The 19495-nt window shown below is 34.1% G+C and overlaps 3 protein-coding genes across 3 annotated transcripts; 2 read left to right on the top strand and 1 right to left on the bottom strand.

Annotated features, from left to right (window-relative positions):
- Positions 1 to 519: 519 nt before the first annotated feature.
- TRIADDRAFT_20276 (uncharacterized protein) lies at positions 520 to 5335 on the top strand (the record flags this gene model as incomplete). Its single annotated transcript, XM_002109001.1, has 5 exons — positions 520 to 645; positions 3875 to 4153; positions 4292 to 4532; positions 4606 to 4713; positions 5190 to 5335. Coding segments are annotated over 5 exons (900 nt in total), but the record flags the coding sequence as incomplete, so codon positions are not given.
- An 875-nt stretch (positions 5336 to 6210) lies between these two features.
- On the bottom strand, positions 6211 to 8685 carry TRIADDRAFT_19437 (uncharacterized protein; the record flags this gene model as incomplete). Its single annotated transcript, XM_002108281.1, has 9 exons — positions 6211 to 6345; positions 6491 to 6575; positions 6645 to 6765; positions 6911 to 7043; positions 7488 to 7586; positions 7695 to 7876; positions 8071 to 8155; positions 8250 to 8308; positions 8556 to 8685. Coding segments are annotated over 9 exons (1029 nt in total), but the record flags the coding sequence as incomplete, so codon positions are not given.
- A 7698-nt stretch (positions 8686 to 16383) lies between these two features.
- TRIADDRAFT_20192 (uncharacterized protein) lies at positions 16384 to 19042 on the top strand (the record flags this gene model as incomplete). Its single annotated transcript, XM_002109000.1, has 15 exons — positions 16384 to 16455; positions 16560 to 16634; positions 16711 to 16821; positions 16911 to 16952; positions 17067 to 17216; positions 17301 to 17390; positions 17474 to 17689; positions 17756 to 17863; positions 17971 to 18011; positions 18103 to 18171; positions 18266 to 18301; positions 18386 to 18482; positions 18590 to 18681; positions 18747 to 18837; positions 18980 to 19042. The coding sequence occupies 15 exons, from the start codon at positions 16384 to 16386 to the stop codon at positions 19040 to 19042; spliced, it is 1353 nt and encodes a 450-aa protein (XP_002109036.1).
- Positions 19043 to 19495: the final 453 nt, after the last annotated feature.

The following is a 19495-nucleotide window of genomic DNA, read 5'->3' as shown; positions in this document are numbered from 1 at the left end:
CTTGCAGTATGGACAGACATAGGCTGCACTGTAAACACCCAATACTGCAATAACGCGATTATTCTTGGACGTTTTGTGACGTGATACAGAGCAGGATATGACGAATTGGAGCTAATTTCTATATACAGTATACAGCGAGATATTTATATATTCTATATATATCGTATGAAAGCGATCAAGCTTATCAGTTTACCTATAATTATTTGCAATCAAAAGCATACTAGAATTGGTATTATGGCAAGGGCAATAATCGTGATTTTATGTATTTTCTTCCTACTTTCCTTCGTCTACGTTATCGATGGAGATGCTGCTGGTGCTACACAGGTACGAAATGGAAGCATACTGTACTCTACTCTATTGAAAGTAAAACTATTTCATGCTCAATTTCCATCATACAACAATGAATGAATGAAGTAGAAATATTTTAGATGGACTTCAATTTTTCGGTCCAGTTGTTTTTTTGATGCTCGTTAAAAATGACTTATTGATAAGGGGATTTTTGTTTGGGACCAGCGCCGCTACAAGATGGCAACACTATCCTCCAGTCGTGCACAGAGAATTGCTGATTTATCCGATCAGAATCGCTTCAATTCTATTTTACGAAACATTTTGAAAGTTCGCGTTCCTGGTTTGCCAATATCGATGGTACCGAATAATCAATACTTGGCTGTACAAAAGGTTAGAATCAAAGAGTAATAGACATCAAAGGAAGTAGAAAAATGATTATCAAAATCTTACTTACAGTAGTAAATCTTCTTACTTACTGCTGCTAGCAGGGGTAAAAATTTGATACATAAGTTATGTAGGATAAATTTATTTTAAAAAGTCACATCCAACGTTATTTCAATATCGTACCTTGGTAATATTGATGCGTCAACATGACGATACTTCTATACCATATACGAGTACTATATTCTACCGAGTATCTACTAAAAATCTTCTAAGACAAGTACAGCATTTTGCCAATAGGGCATAAGATGATGGTAGCAATACTGATCTTCTAATACGGTCATTGCTAATTCGACTACAGAAATCAAGGGTATAATCCCTTCTTTTTGGGGGGTTTATCGCAAATTAATAATAGCCTAATAATGGATTGCTTGATAGCTTCGTCCCATGTACAAATGAAAATTTATTTCAATATCAATTACTATCATCAAACTTATTAATGACAAACATATTATCGAGTTTATAAATTACAAACGTTATTAAATCTATCCTTTAGTCAGTACAGTAGTCCCTGACTTAGTTAATGATCAAAATTAACGTTTAGAAATCATCAAAAGCTATAAATCAATAGATATTTTGCTACGATAGTTTCTACTGAAGATTAGCCTAGTGTTTTATAAAGATTCGATCCTTTGAATGAATGGTGGCAATATCCTAGGTCACATTCATACTACTTCATTACTATTACAAATCTCGATAAGAACAACGGTTCTTAATGTAACCTCGATATTTAGACTTGGATTAGCTTATGTCTGGGGAAAGCTACGTGTATAATATTACTCTAATTAACTGTAAGTCATAGCTAGTTCCAGTTTAAGGTATTTTGTACATGGATTACTAATAGATTATTCGATAGCATTTTGTTATATATTAAACGGGAGAGTAGATTATAATTATTAAGCCATGCATTAAGGGTTAGAATTAAAAACGGCAGTTCTAAGTGTTGCCTAACGTAATTCAATTTCAAGTGCGAGTATTCGTATTCAGTACTTACGGGTATTCTCAGCTATAAAGTAATGCAATTAATTAAAATAGGGGTGTACTAGGAAAATACCGTAATGTTAAGAATTTCTCCCTCTCATTAAAGCTGATACGACTCTTGACGAGCCATCTGTCAATCATGATGTATCGTATAATGGTATAATAATTGGAAATAATTATATACAGTAGACTAGACGGTGTTATGATACGCAAATTTGTTCCGGCATATACCGTCCATTTTTATCAAATAGACTATTTCACGAGTATAAATTATTAATGAATGCCGACAACTATATTACACTGTAGTACTGCATTAAGGAAAAAAAGAAGACACTAATCCCGGGTACAGTCTCGTGATGTAGTACAGTAGATGTACATCAACAAATTTACAATAAAATTATACCTCGTTACATCTCTCCCACCTAGATTTAGATCGCTAATAAAAGTTGGGCATCTCTAGCTGTATGCCAAAAGTTGTAAGATATTTTACTGAATACTGTTAATTAGTATCTACGTGCAGTACTCTATCTGTATATTCTTGATATATTCCAAACTCATAATTTACTTTAGAGTATCATACACTTAACAATACTGTTCCGTTCTGTTTACTACGTAACAGGATATACACTCACTTGTGTACAGTATTGCAGTGCAGTACGAGAAATAAATTTCTATCGATATTGTATAGTAATTTCGAATTACAATACTTGTAATGAATGAATGATTTGTCGGCGATTTTTAATTTACTTCTTTATACAGTCAATATTATACTGTACTACCTATCGCACCACAAAATACCACTGGACTCTACGTCTTGTGAGCAGTGGGCTAACAAATATTCTAGATTGATATTTAAATAACGGTCATAATATTTACAATAAGAGTACACCACAGTACAGCGTTGTGCATTCTGCCTGTCCTTTTTGGAATCGCAGTCGACACTGTGCTAAAAATAACAATAATAATAATATCATGAATAAATATTAATATATTAGATGTAAAAATAATGGTTAGACTTAATATCATTATTGATTTATCAAGTATTGTTAAACGGCAGCTGTTGTAAATTAATGAAAAAGAGAAAGAATGGTACGGTATTTTATTCATCGATGAAACACACGGCTTTTTACCCTTGACAATGCTAGTGCACAAAATGCTATCTAGTACATTCATCTAATTATCTACAGTTGATAACTTTAATTATTAATAAAATTTGGATCAATGATGATTGGCATAAAAATTTCCGAATTGTATTCGTATATAACGTGTATTGTTAACCCTGACTTGTTATATTTTTAAGATTTTAACTAGGGTATCTAACAGTTATTGTAACATCGGACTGAACTTATTTAATCCTATCTTGAAAAAGCCAGATTAATTATATGCGGGGTTCAAAGCGCTCTTTGACTCTTACGCTCAATGATTAATTATAACTTGTTCTAAGCTAAGTTAGTTAGCTGAACTTAACTTAGCTTAATTTAATAATACTACAAGCTGTAATGGCATATTCATAGATTGCATCAACCCTATCGTACCGCCACCCCCAGAATTACTGTATAGTATATACAGTTTTAGGAATAATGTACTGGAACAACTGGACATTTACATTATGTTAGATCTTCTAGGAGTCCATATAGCCATCACAGTATTTATAAGAAATTATTGTTTTATATGAATGCTACAACTTAGTTAGTAAAAATCGCAAAAACCGTACTTCTTGTCATTTAAAACACTGTACAGCTTTACCATCACCAATGTGACCTTATTAAGACTTGTACTATTTATCAAATAACAAAAATATCAAACGATCGGGGATGTAGAGGTGATTAAGGCTAGGTTTCGTAATTCTTAAACTAAAATCAATCGTTCATATGAAATAGGTTAATTATATCTACATAAAGTAATAAACCTGATACTAAAACAGTTAAAAAATTATTAACATGGTAGTAAGAGTAACATTAAATTACGGTATACTATTACCTTAAAACAAAAATTACTATACTAATTTTTGTTTATATACAGTTACATGTCTGTATATATGTACTGTATAGGTACCTATAAAGCATGTCTTCATCTTTTATGTCATTTCTTTACTGTATCTAGTGGTACCGTAAAGTGCATATTTACGTATCCAATCATAATATTGTTTTTAAACTTTCTGTAGTATATAGCTACTACGATGAACAAGTTAGACTGGAACGTTCGGCTGGATCGCTTTGAAGATGAGACCCCATATGGCACTGTACAATTTACTAATATTATTGCCACGCTAGATCCAAAAGCGAAGGAAAAATTTGTTCTTGCCTGCCATTATGACTCGAAATATTTTAAAATATCTCCAACCGGAAAATCGTTTTTGGGTGCTATCGACTCTGCAGCTCCATGTGCTATGATGATCGATGCAGCTACTGCCTTAAGTAGTCATCTGAAAGCGAGAAAGAGAGTAAGTTTATGCCTCATCGAAAACTGAAAAGTTATATTTTATACCTGATATTTTACGGTCTTGGTGCAATATTGTTAATATTTTTGCTGCATGTGTATTTAAGAAGAAGTCGGTTTTGTCATAATTGATCTGCTTTAGAACAAAGATGTCACTTTGGAGCTTATCTTTTTCGATGGTGAGGAAGCCTTTGTTGAATGGTCAGATAAAGATTCCTTGTATGGCTCCCGTCATTTAGCTGAATTTTACGAAGAGGCCACTGGTACAAAGCTGGACTCTATCCGCGCTTTGGTATTACTCGATTTAATTGGAAGCAAACAGATGAGATTTTATAACGGTTATCCAGCTACTTCGCAATATTTTGAAAAGATGCAAAATATTGGTAATATGAATGTTCTTTATTATAAGTAATGTCAATTTCTACATATCAATAAAATATAATTATTTTATACCAGAAAAACGCCTACGGAAGCAGTTATATCCTCATCCACAGTATTTTGTCGGCAACTTGCTTAATAGGCCCTTAGGTGTTGCAGACGATCATGCTCCATTCGTATCTCGAGGTATGACTAGCGAATAACATTATATGTATGTCTTGTACTGTACCTACAATAACTAGGTATATAGTAAAAATTAATTAGTGTCTAGTATTGACTCTAAACTCGAGTATTATCGTGTTACCTTCCTTATAGCTGATAATAATTGTGTAACTTTATACTATAAAATAGCTGATTAATGTACTTCGTGATTACGGCTATTCATTTTGCTCCAGCGTAGTTACAGTATTTACTGTGCATCGTGCTATTTTATGAAGTTTTCGAAAGTGATCTTTATTGATACTCTAGGTTATGTATTACTCGCACATACGAAATGCTCATTTTAATTGAAATATATTAATAGAAACATCGCTTGCATCAATAGCTTTGATTAGATTGTTAACTTGTAGTAAAATTATTTCTTAATCAAAATTAGATATTGTATGTTTATTCGGAAATTGTATCACTTCTTAATATGCATACAATGTACTATGCATTACTAGGCGTACCTGCTCTTCATCTTATTTCTACACCTTTTCCGGATGCATGGCACACTTACGAAGATGACGCAACCGCTTTAGATTGGAATACCATTGATAATTTGAACAAAATTCTAAGATTATTTATCGCAGAATGTTTACATCTATGAAAATCAGTCATTATTTACCCACTTGATACAGAGGAACCGGCCTCGCAGACTATTAAAATTTATCAAAATTATAATCTGTATGAACTATTAGAGTACAAAAGAATTTAAAGAATTATATCTATGCTTATAAATGTTTCCTAATATAAAAGATGGAAAAATAGATCGCCTATATTATCATTCATGAATATATAGTATAAATTCTATTACATAGAGATATAAGGTACGGACATACAAGCTTATATTAAATTTACACTGTAAATTTTCGGGTAAGAAAACATTATATTGACATTGACCTTTGTATAATAGCTTCCGGTAAAATTGATATTTGGATCGCCTTATATTTGATTACTAAATACCAAAGTCCCCAAAATAAAATTACAAATATATATGCTAAAATTTGAAATTTTTTATTAATTTTATTAATTGAAAGAAAAGATTTGATAATTAGCTCGGTTGATTGGGATAGACGAACTTTAGAATACTTCTCTTATAATATTAAGTGACACTTTGAAAGGCAATTTAACAATTAGAGGAAGTAAATAATGGAATTCTATTCTACTTGTACAAAAATAACTAATCGTTTTATTAAGATTTAATATTATTTAACTTGTGCTAAAATAACAAACATCTTTAGAACTGTTAGAAACCAACGGAATAAGATACTATATATTCTTTACCGTTATCATGTACGGTAATACAACCTATATTAGTTATTTTGGCAATAGTTAAATATTTGTGGTAGTGAACTGGTTGACGTAAATATTAGCTTGTATAACATATATGTTGCTCAAAGTAAGTGACAACTACGTGAGGTTGCGGCAGTAACCATTTATCTTACAATAACAAAAGACAGATTTTAGTTAAGCTAATACAGGCTATTTAATTTTCGTGCGACGAGCTGAGAGTCCTTTGACGGGTTTCCTCTTCATTCCACTCTGAAGGATATTTCTTGCATAAGTATAATCTGGTTCTTCTTTGTAATCTAAACCTACTGCATATTGCATATACCGCTCAAGAGTTTCTATAAGATAACATATCCAAAGACAAAAGTAAATCTACAGCATAAACTTGAATTTAAGGGATAAAACAAATGTGACTAACTAAATCGTAGCTAGTACTAAATATTACGGCGTGAACTAGGAGAGTAATATAAACAAAACATATATTACCAGGGCATTCATTCTTTCTTTGGGTGTGTTGAAAGCAATCACGCATGAAAACTTTGATATCTCTACAATATCTGTATAAATTGAATACGCCAAAACTCTAATTTCACGCAACCATGGAAAATTTTATATTGCTACCTTACCTTAACTTTTCATTTTTTACGTATTCTAGATTTGTAAGATTATCTTCCCAAGGCAATTTTTCACATAACCATCTCGTCATAACGTAACCAAGTATCTCCAAATCACTACGACGTGATGGTACTACAAAAGAGTTGGTTTTAGTGGAGTAAGAATATAAATTAGCTTATAGCTGTATTCGATTACAGGTAGCAGACACAAAATATGATAACGTAGATAGCAAAGCAAGACAGTAATATAATTTTAAGATACCGTCCCGACCAAGTACCTGCTCCAAGATGCGCATCTCGACTTGTGAACTCAATAGTTCCATCATGCGCCCTTTTTTTATCCTCGATGTAAGGTTTATGTATTCCATTATGAATAAATTTTTGAGCGATACCAAAATCGACTAAAACGACCTGACGATAAAATAACAAAATTTCATTTTGTATAACTGAAAGATTAACAGCATAGCGACAGTGTTAACAGTCTTGGTGCATTTAATATTTAGTTATTGAGATATCAATGATAGTACAATTGTCATTATGTATTATTTGCCCTAATACTATCTTTATTAGCACGAGCCTTAAGGACGTAATCCTATCGTCATGCAGTGTATAACATCCATCAGTAGAATTGCAGTGGGAATAGAGAATAATTGCATAAAATCAACGCAATGTTGTACAAGTTGTTTTGCAATGCTATTTAGCTATTTTACCTTACTATGAGAATACTATAAAGCTTACAGAACTAATAAATAATGACTTTCAGTACTTAACAACGAAGTGGCTCATCAACGACTATGTAACTAGACTACTTAGATAGCAAGTCAAGTCACTTTTTTAATCGTTAATCAAAATTACCTTATCTAAATTTTCTTCATTAAATCCAAGAAGAATGTTAGATCCTTTAATATCTCCGTGTATATATCCATGCTTATGAATATACTCTAAAGCATTCAACTAGACCATCAAAGACAATTAGTGCGATGCTTTCCAACTTTCATCGTATTACATATCCCAACAGGATAATTGATAACAGTTGTTGGCAAGAATTGATTACTGGCTTACCATCGTTATCCCAATACTATAGATAGTAGATGGAGTGAAATCACTTCGCCTTTTTTCGAATAATAAATCTAAATCATTTCCTAGCCTTTCCATTACTAAGAATCTGCATTCAGTACCATTGTAAACATGGCGACCATGGCCAACAAAGCGAGGCAACCCAAGATGACTAAGTCCAGTATACTCTTTCCAATCGTCGACTATAAAAATACAAATACAGAATACATGATTCTAATGTACAATGACTACAGTGTGAGCTTTTTACAAAATCCACATTTAAAATTTATGCTCTAGTGTTACTAATAATAATATCAACATGTATTGAAAGCAAGAATACATATTAATAAAGAGTAAAAAGTCAATACTTGAAGAAATTGACTAGATTTTTTCAACTCACCATTTTTGAGCATAAGCTGTAAGTAAGTATGAATTTCTACAAATAGGGGTCCATTAGATTTAGGCTCCTACGAAATGAATATTTTTCGTAATTATAACTGTGATACAAAAGAATACGTAGCAGTAAGAGCTAAAAATTAAAAATGTCGGCAGTAAGCTTACGATTTTTATCACATATTGTCCGTCAGTACCATTCAACTTTCTGTCACAGGCTTTCGAGGCTTAAGATAGGGCATTCAAATGATGACCAATTAATTATTAAAGGTTATCTAATTTATACTCACAATATGACAACGATACCGGTTGATATGCAGACTAATTGAAGCTATTCGTAACATACGAATGTTTAATTATTTCTATACGAGTACTGTATAACGTATTATTATTTACAGTATGTAAAGTAATTTGGCCTTCTGAACATCTATTTATTGTTTACACCAATACCGTACGTGTTATTTGCTCAAATACCTGAATAGATTCTTCCAAAGCCACCTATTCCAATTTGTTTGCCCAAGTTCCATTTGGTTTTATGCAAGTCAGTTAATTCGAGACCTTCAGGCATTAGTTCCGCTTTATAGTATCCAGTCTTATTTTTACGCTCTTTACAAACTTTCTTCTTGTAAGAAGAAGTAAATATCAGTCGATTTTAAAAAGGCTGAGCTTTTGATAGTATAGCCAATCATTGCCTACCGATATTCTGTCAATGGCTAGAAACTAATACTAATCCTAATGTCAATCTCGCAATGACAGTAATGATTCGATTTAGGAAGATATTGATTGATACAGTATATTATACTTTGCAAACAAGTTGAAAATTAATATAAAACAATTATTTTGGGGGAAGCACATCCGATGGAGCAAGCAATACTATTGTATGTATCCATATTTGTGAAATTACACTATCGTGTGATGGTTGCTACTGATATTGGATAACAAACTACGATATATATTGATTTTTACGCATTACTTAGGCTAAAAGGATTCCAAAGTACTTGGTAGTAATGGTGCTAACCTTGATTGATGCAGGCTTAGCCTTAGTAGTTTTAACAGGAGCAATCTTAGCCTTGCTAGTTTTGACACGATCAGGCTTGACCGAGGTAGGTTTGGTTTGAGTAGGTACAGCGCGTTTGGCCACTGGTCTTGTCATCGGTTTAGGACATTCAACTGTAGGGAGTTTTGGAGGGCTATCGATAAAAGGACCACCGGCAACAGGCATTATTGTCGATGCAGCCGTTGCTTTAGCGTTACGTTTAGTAACAGTCCGGCCTAGAAATTTTTAGCATTAGAATACCAATGTAAGTGCATCATTCTTACTCAGATTAAGATACGCTTTATGATTCATGATAAGGAGATTTCCATTCTATTATGAGCTCCTTCTTAATCATGTACAGCCATGATAGTTATCGATGTTTTAGTTGTAACTACAACTATGTATCGTAGAATTATAGATTGCTTTATGGCGTACGTAGAGTTTGGATAGAATATATTATTGTATTATATCAGTTGAATCGAGTATCAAGACATGCAATGCAATAAAGTAGATTTAGCATGATTTGTAGAGAGACTGGTCTTACTCAATGAAATGGTACACTATAGAATATGTATATCGGTATTCAATTGGATTATAATGATATCCTTAGCAAGATTGAATACAAGCATCATCTATCTGATCATTGATTGATTGATTAAGCTATGCTAATAAAGCAGTCTCATTGTAGCAGGGATACAAAACCTCGTTTTGGCGCTGGCTTTGAGTGCAGCTGGGCCTTTCATGTGCTGTCGAGACATCTTGAACTTGTTGGGTGGCTTTCCTCTTGGGCATTTTCCAATTCTTCAAATTTTAATTTTAAATAATTTAAATTTGATTAGTGACTGTTGTATAACAACTTGGATAATACTATTCTACATATATATCTTGGTGCTGATATACACATCCATCTGTATACATGCTGGGGAAAAAACAACACCATTTCATGAAACTAATGGGCTACTTGCACTAGCGAAATCATTTTTTGGTTTTGTTTACATCATGCATTGACATTTATTCAAGTTCTGCTGTAGCTGATCGTTCAGAGAACAAAAACAATTCAGGTTACAAGTAGTCGATTTAAAACACCGTTAACTGTAGAATTGCATAATCTAAAATAAAAGATTGAAAATCACTGGTTGAATACTGACATTGCTGAATTAGCCTGAATAACATGTTGTAGGCATGAATTGAACTAAAATCCAATAGTATGACTGCATGGAGTTGAAAGTGTATCAATCATCATCACGTAATTCATTGGATAGCAAAGACATATTAGTATTGCCATTCTTGATCCATTTGTACATGATACTTACACAATTGTAGTTGATTATTTCTGTGGCTTTTGCAGGAGTTCTCTCTTAATTTTACTCATCAAATGGAGCAAAAGTTATTGAAGAAATTAGGCAGCTCTATCGAGTCTTGGTAGAATTCGAAAATGCCGCCTACAACACGACGTCAAGTGTGATATACAGTGCAGTATACTGTACTGTAGTATAAGGCTAAGAGTGTAGTACTATACAGTACTGTGTAGGCTAAACTACAGTACTATGCTTCAAGGCGTAACCGTCGTGCTGTTGAGATCAAATTCAAAACGGTTCAATCAGAATGTCATTGGTTGGCATCGCTCGTACAGTACTGTACACTGTACACTGTACAGTAACGGGGGACAGCCGGACAGGTTTTACGGCTATACTGTACTAGCAGTAGTGTACTACAGTATACAGTACAGTAATAAAGTAATAAAGAAGAAAAAAGGGGGCACAGCCGGACAAAGAAGAGAAAGAGGGACAGCCGGACAGGTTACGCTCTTTAGCTATACAGTACTGTACACTGTACAGTAGTCGCCGGTTATTAAGCCCACCTCGGGCCCAGACCAAATTGGGCTTAATAAGCGGCGGGCGCAATAACCGGAGTGCAAACGCAAACGCAGGATAAGCACTATACATACGCATACCAACATATATGTGTAGTGCTTGGTTATGTACACGCACAACTGGCTTCCCAGGCGCTGGGGTGCAGAGAGATGAGAATCTCGCTCTAATCTGTTGGCGAACTGGGCTTTATAACCGGCGGATTTTGCTAAGTAAAATTCCGTACCAAGCCGTTTTGGGCTTAATACGCGGCTGGGCTTATTAACCGTGGGCTTAATAACCGGCGACTACTATACTAGTACTACTAGCATTCTAGCAATACAGCAATACTGTACTGTACAGTACAGTAATGAAGAGAAAGGGAGACAGCCGGACAAAGAAGCGAAAGAGGGACAGACGGACAGGTTACGCTATTTGGCTATACTGGACTGTATTACTAATTTACTAGCTATACAGTACAGTACAGTAAAGAAGAGAAAGATTGACAGGGACCTGAGCGTCAAAGTACTGTACGCATGCGTACCTATTGACTGTGCTTTGTATGACATCTTGCGTATTCCCTTCATTGTTTGGCAGGGACCTGAGCATAAAAGTACTGTCCGCATGCGTAGCTTGTTTTACTGTGCTCCGTATGACATCTTGCGTATTCCTAGTGTATTACTGCGTATGGTCACTTAACCGGTTACAAATTTTAGGTCGACCGGTTAACCGTTTGCACCATACGCATGTATTACAGTATTACTAGCAATACAGTACAGTAAAGAAGAGAAAGAGGGACAGCCGGACAAGTATTCTTCTAGTGGTCCATGAATAGACTGTGCCAAGCGATCGTAATATTAAAACCAATCAAACTAACATGAGTAATTGGCAATCGAGCCAAGGGCGATCACCAATCCAGTGTTTGAGCATCATTACTCGTTGATTCGAGATTGATTTCAATGACGCTTGGTAAAGCAAGCTTTTTACTGATCATGAATAACTGCCCTTCAATGGCACGTTATTTTTCTCCTATTTTCCATTGGAAAATGGAGTCTTGCCTGAGTGATGACGTGCTCGTTATACAGTCGAGAACGACATAGACGAGACCCTAACGCAAACTTTTTTATGGCACGACATCGAGAAACTTGTGGTGTAATGCATTAGGAAAAGCGAGACCGTACTCTACTGTACTGAATGAGTGGACCACCAACAAATTGTAGACCTACTGTACAGTAGGATCAATCAATCATAGAGATAGAAGAAAATGGAAAGAAAGAGTAGACTGTATAGGTGGAAATGATTTCCAAAGCTATCGGATAACTCTTCTTTTCCATCTCTTGGGCCTTCTAAATTTCCCTTCCTTTCCTATACCAAATATTCCTACCACTGTGCTCATCTAGTGCTAAGATGAGCCAAAACGCTATACTCTACAGTATAGGAAATGATCCAAGCGAGATGTTGTCATAGCATTGGGGTACAAACTCAACCATGGTAAGGTAGTGTGATAGGAGTAGACCAGAGTCGCGCGCACGTGCCAGTGTCATAGTAGAGGAGTGTTGTAAACATACCTCCAAAGCCAGTGAAAATCATTGACCAGCTTGATCCTATCGCTAAAAGCGTTGGACCTCTCTGCGCAGGCACGCAAAACTCGATACAAAGATGGAGGATACATCGATAACGCCAAGCAGCTTGGCCAAGTTTAAAGTAGCCGAATTAAAGGGAAAATTAGAGAGCCATGGATTACCACTATCAGGTATTACATAGCTACTATCCTACCATCAAGGGTTATCGTTGAAAGAAAGTCATCAAACTGAGCAATAATTCAATTTTCGATCTGTTGTACAATGATTCAACTCGCTTGGCTGTGTCCATTTTTTCAAATGCAATCAATCTCTTTCAAGATCCCTTCCCTTCCATAGGCAATCCAATCATCGTAAACTGCTCATCGACAACAGATTACATTACATCAACTTGACTAAATCACGTATCATCATCCAGATATATCCTATCATAAGCTAATTTTCTTACTTGAAGCAATAAGGCTACATACTATTTCCTTTTACTGTATGCATAACATGCAGTAATTCGGCCAGTAAAATTTTGACCTACGGTCTTGTCATCGCTTGCATTCCTTTTCAGCATATCGTAGCTCAAAAGTGATCTTAATGACTCTCTTCTTCTATTTTACATCCTGAGTAGACTTTCAATGAAAATTATTGCATTATCTGTGCTAGTCATCAAGAGAACAAGCATTTCCATACTACAGTCAATCATGTTGATATGGCTATTCTTATACTACTGTACTCTCCATGCATCATTGCAAATTCATCCAAGCAGTAGAATAAACTAATCTTTCCATTCGGATCGATATCTTACAAACGGGCAAAGTTCTACCAAACTCATGGATAATATCATCCGTAATGGCTAAGTGGATATCGCATATCATCCTACCTTTCCAAATATCTCTCTATCTATTTTGACGGAGACACGTATTTTCGACTTTGATCATACTATCTGCTAAAGGGACAACAATACATTAATGGCGAATAGATTCAACAGTTCATTGCTAAGCTACAACGTGCAGTGGTGATCATATCTTAAACTATCAGCATTATCCTATATCAATTTAGATCGACAGAGAGTTCAAAACGGATGGTGATCTTTTCATCCTACCGTAGACAAAAATTGCTAGTCTTTATTGCATCCAATTCATGACTAACATTACTGTACTAGTCAATTGTTATGGAATTATTTCATAAGCGTTGGCTACTTTCTATTATTCATAGTATCTTATGATTAAATTACGATGACACAGTACAACAGAGTGAATATTTTCTACCTTCTGGTTGATTGATATGATACTGCTTCAATTAACTATACCAGTATTATTGTTGTTAGTAGCATTTACTGTATTCGTGGTTTCTAGTAGGAATACTCGCAGTGCCGTTAATTGCTTCCGTCTCATGTATAGAAAATAATAATGTACAGTAGTTACAAGGTTACGTCCATCCGTACTATTTGGACGCTAAAATGTTATTCATGCTCTTCTCTAGAGTGAGTCTCTACCTTAAGTAATAATTATTAATTGAGATGTCGTATAGGCTCTGAACAACTGAGCTGTTAGTAACTATCCTCTTAATAATATTTTGTCGATTAGGTTAGAAAAAGCTATACATTATTGATTACATTACTACTAGATTGATACAATGAATTTGAAGTCCTAAGTAACTGTAACTTTTTATTGTACTTACAAACAACTTAGATGGTAATTAAAGTCAAAGTTCTAAGACTTCCAATATGCTTAAACTGAAGTAAATAATATAAAATACAACAAAGTAGTACTGTATGAACATCACAGATTATCCAATCAACTACGGATTACATCAAGTAGCCATATACTGGATTACGCTTAGAAGCAATTTAGATAGCAATTAAAGTTAAAGTTTCAAGACTTCAAATGCTTACTATTTACGTCGTACTGTAAATTGTAGTAAAATATTAATATGAGAAGATTACAGAATGCCCAATCAACAATGTATTGCATCATGTAACTTTTTATTGTACTTGGTGGCAATGTATATGACAATACACGTATGTCAAGACTTTGCTAAAATGATTCAAATTTAACCAATGCATGAAAATTGTGTTCATTGACTGTTGCTATTGGCTGTCTCTGCAATTATCTGGATTTTTATGGTAGCTTATGAATATGACTACGTAATATTTCCATGGTACACTGTACCTGTAGTTCTTGTACTTTAAGATAATAAACTGCTCACTATCAGTAATTATCATTGGCTAGACGTCAATTTTTATATGATGAGCTCTTATTACCGAAGCAGAATCTTGTTGATATGCGTACTGTGTATAGTCGATGCTATCTACATGTATAATATAATTGATCAGTACCTTTATGCAAACTAATTGCAAGGGTTTAATTTATTTTAATTACAGCCTCCGAATGACAAAAATTGGGCCAAAAACATTAACAATACTTACACCTTTCTTCTGTGATTAATAGGTCGTAAAGATGAACTTATCGAAAGGCTGATAGCATTTTATCAGGTAGGTTTTACTGCGATTGGATTATCAGACGAGAATTGGCCTGTTCTAAATGCTCTAATGGAATTGATAACAGAATTAAAACTTTACTAAAATCTTTTAATAAACCTTAGAAAACAAAGGAAGCGTCATCAACAGTAGAGGGAGCAGAGACAGAATCGCAAGAAGTGAAAGATGAGAAGATAAATCAAGAAGGAACGGAAGAAATAGTAATTGTAGACGAAAATGTAAAGGATGGGAGCAAAGTGGAAATTACTCTTTCTCCGATCGACCAAATTATAGATAATAAACAAACATCTGATAAACCAACCATTGAAACTAATGCTCAAATCCCTCAAGTGCAAATTACCAAAGCGTCACCTTCTATTGAAAATCCATCATTACCTTTTTCAAAAATTGATAACCAGGCGACATCAAATACTTCTAAATCATTAGAAGTACCTACACATCGCGTCAATACGCCTCCTCCTACAAACAAAGTTAATCAAGAGGTAGTTAATGTTACTAATGGTGCTACAGATAATAAATCCAATCAGGTAACTTAATAATTAAATTAAAATACTAAGAAATTTATAATTACTTAAGACTAGTAATTCCTATGAACTGTGAATAACATGCTTATCTCGTACCTGTTAGAACAAGAAGAAAAATAAAAAGAAGAAAAAAAAGAGAAGATTACATATTCAGCCTGATGAAAGGGTAATATTCATTACATTAATATCAACTCACGTAGTGGTTGTTTTGTAATATTGTTAAATGATCTTGATTAGCAAAACGAAGCAGATGTTACCGCTGAAAATGAAGAAATTGATATCGAGTAAGATACAATCAGCAGTAATTATTACCTTCATTTATGTTGTCTAGCCATGCACATTATGAAGTTTATAAAACAAACCCTATTGTTTTATTTAATAGGTATATCCCAGAAACATTGGATTTATCAGATCCAGTATTAAGTACTTTTTCCACAGTTTTTGAAGCGTTTAAGGTTAATTTCTTCTTGGGATATAGTTTCTTGTAAAATTGCTGAGATTAAATAAACGTGATCTTGAATTATCTTATTAGTTGTCTGAAAGTGTAAAGAACGCACCTGAAGCAGACACAATGGAAAATCAAGTAGCAAACAAGGTAAACAGCTATGTACAGTATATCTAATTATTTACACTGACGAATATCTTACACGTTATTTTATAATTGTTAGGACATGCAAAAATCAACAGAAGATGCTGAATCGTCTGATGAGGAATTGGTACGTGGTAAAAGTTGTGCCATATTTTCGAAATTAATAAATAAGATCGATAAGAATACTTAATTAAAATGTTTTCATTGATTAATTTATTAGCTGGATGATGATATGATTAAAGACGCCATATCGAAGAAGAAATTGCGTAAATTGCATCGACTTACAGTTGCGGAACTAAAGCAGGTTGATTTGTACTCGAAGTTTAGTCTTTAATTCTAAACCAATGTAATCAATAAGAAAATTTATTAATCGAAGTATTTTTTGCATAAAACATATCATATCGATAGCTGGTTACTAGGCCTGATCTTGTAGAAATGCACGATGTTACTGCAAGAGATCCGAAACTACTATTATTATTGAAAGTAGGGAGAGAATTTGTATAAATTATATATAAAGCGAACACCTCTAGCATTGGTTACTGATATAATTGTCTCCTAGGCGACACGAAATACAGTGCCTATACCTCGTCATTGGTGTTTCAAACGTAAATACCTGCAAGGGAAGCGTGGTATTGAGAAACCTCCATTTGAGTTACCAGATTTCATAAAGGTGATACGTCTATATCCGTTAGTTAATAGATTTCTAAACTACATGACAATAATTCTGCAAAGTACTGACATGGGATTCCTTGTATGCAGAAAACTGGAATTATGGAAATGAGAGAAGCCTTACAAGAAAAAGTTAGTTTTGATAATTGAAAACAAAACATAACTATTCCTATTGAATGTGCTGGGTTGTTATTAGATTACACACTAGCAAGACGATCCTTATATTTTTTTAATCTTGTCTCATAGGAGGATAAAAAGACCATGAAAGCGAAACAGAGAGAAAAGATACGCCCTAAAATGGGAAAGTTAGGAATCGATTACCAAAAACTTCATGATGCATTTTTTAAGTGGCAAACTAAGCCAAAAGTTACTATGCACGGAAGTCTTTACTACGAAGTAAGTATTCAATACATACGTCGGTATATTCATAAGAGTCGTCAGGTAAAAACCTGAAAAAAATTGTACTCTTGAAATTTGAAGGGAAAAGAATTTGAAACTCGCCTGAAAGAAAAGAAACCTGGGGACTTATCGGACGACTTGAGGCTCGCTCTTGGAATGCCAACAGGCCAGGTAATTTTCTTGACCGGAATATTTGATAGCTGTTACGAGACTTGATTGTTAGCATTGTAATTTACTGTATGTACGCATATTAGGGTAAAAACTTGATACCTCCCCCTTGGCTAATTGCTATGCAAAGATATGGCCCTCCGCCTTCATACCCCAATTTGAAAATATCTGGTTTGAATGCGCCAATCCCTGAAGGTGCATCATTCGGTTATCATCCTGGTGGATGGGGTAAACCCCCTGTAGATGAAACGGGGCGTCCGCTATACGGAGACGTATTTGGAACTCAAGCATATGACTACCAAGTAAAAAAGTACACCTTTGTCCTACTCTCGTTTCGAAAGATTTACTAATATTGTGATAAATTTTAGCTTACTGGGGAAGATGAGGGAGTAGAAAAGTCTCGCTGGGGAGAATTAGTTTCAGACGAAGAAGAAGAAGAAGAAGAAGAAGAAGATGAAGAAGAAGAAGGCCAAGAGGTAATAAAGGAGATGACTTTAATAGCGATTATCTGGCTGGTCTTGTCCTTTAATTATTCAAATAGAATAATTTAGTATTTATGCTATCTCAGGGTGAGGAAACGGAGAAAAAAGTCGATGAAACTGGACTTGTTACTCCCGCTGAAGGGTGAAATTAATTTAAAATTTTATCTCTATTTTTAATTATACCACTATTCCTAAGAATTATATATCCTAATACGTAAATCACCTTTATTAAGATTGGTCACTCCTAGCGGTCTCACTTCTATTTCTGCTGGCTTAGAAACGCCCGAAAGTATCGAACTCCGGTTAGTCTACAAATTATTAAACATAATAATTTACTACTTCCGCTAAATATGATGGGAATTAATAGCTTTTTGCAATACTGTCTTTTAAAAATAGAAAAAAGAAAAATATTGAAGATGCAATGGAGCAAGGGTTAGATAAAGTCCAGTCTTCTAAATTAATCTTTATACTTTTGTAAATTCTTGAAAGTAATCTATGAATTATCACCGCTTACAGTGAAGAAACCCCACAATTGTATACTATAATTCCGGAAAAGAAAATTGCAGTTGGCGCTGCCATAATGGGCTCTGCACATATTTACGATATAAATGCGGTAATAATTTATTTTAAACATTACTTTTTAAACTATTTTTAATGTGATTTTTTTGCTCAGTGAACAAGAGCCGTTAAATTATCAATAATATTTTTATATCAATTAAGGCACCCAAGAAGAGTACCACTCAAGCTGATGGTATAGAAGTCTCACTTGATCCTAGCGAGCTAGAATTGGATGAAGCTACTATGACAGCTAAGTATGTATGTTATCTAACTTTTTGTTATTCTAAAAGCTTTTTAATCTATACTTTGAACTTCTTAGGTATGAAGAACAACTTCGTGAGCAAAATGATTCGGCGAAAAAAGAAGATTTTAGTGATATGGTTGCTGAGCATGCAGCTCGACAGCAGAGGGTAATTTGACTGTACTATTTTTGATTGTTTTGAGTGTCGTAGTGTCCTGTTGTATTCTGGATGTGGTACATTAGCCTATAGAAAGTGTATAGTTTCATATTCAATTTCTAATATGATAATACTCCTTTTAATTCACTTTTAGAAACGCAAGAAAGCAGCGGATAGTACTAAAACAAATAAAAAATATAAAGACTTCAAATTTTGATGATGCTACACTTATAGTGTCGACTAACATAGTTATTACGTAGTTAGCAAATTTTATTAAAAACTTAGCTAAAAAATGCTAAAATTACCTTGTGATTATGATATAATATGTAACAGTGATGTTGCCGTTTACAAATGAGCACACCTGTAATTTGATTAGCAATGGGTGCAGTACGATTTTTCGACTTTTGTACAGCTTAGTATTGTACCTTTAAGTTGACCTGATTGATCCAGTAGCAGCTAGTATTTGTATTTGTAAGCTAAACTAATTCCAATTTTCACCCATTTACTGGTATAGGTAAATGACTACTTATTTTTGCAATTGTATTTATCCTTCAGCTGTTAGTAAACTACTTGAACTCGTACGGATTTCTTGTCAAAAATTGTTATGGAATGCTTAAAAAAGTATTTGGATCTTAGCCATCACCCTTGGTGCATATATTTTTATTTATTA

This window comes from Trichoplax adhaerens, genomic scaffold, assembly GCF_000150275.1.
Source record: "Trichoplax adhaerens TRIADscaffold_1 genomic scaffold, whole genome shotgun sequence".
NCBI classification, from domain to species: Eukaryota; Metazoa; Placozoa; class Uniplacotomia; order Trichoplacea; family Trichoplacidae; genus Trichoplax; species Trichoplax adhaerens.
This window is presented reverse-complemented; position numbering and strand designations above follow the sequence as displayed.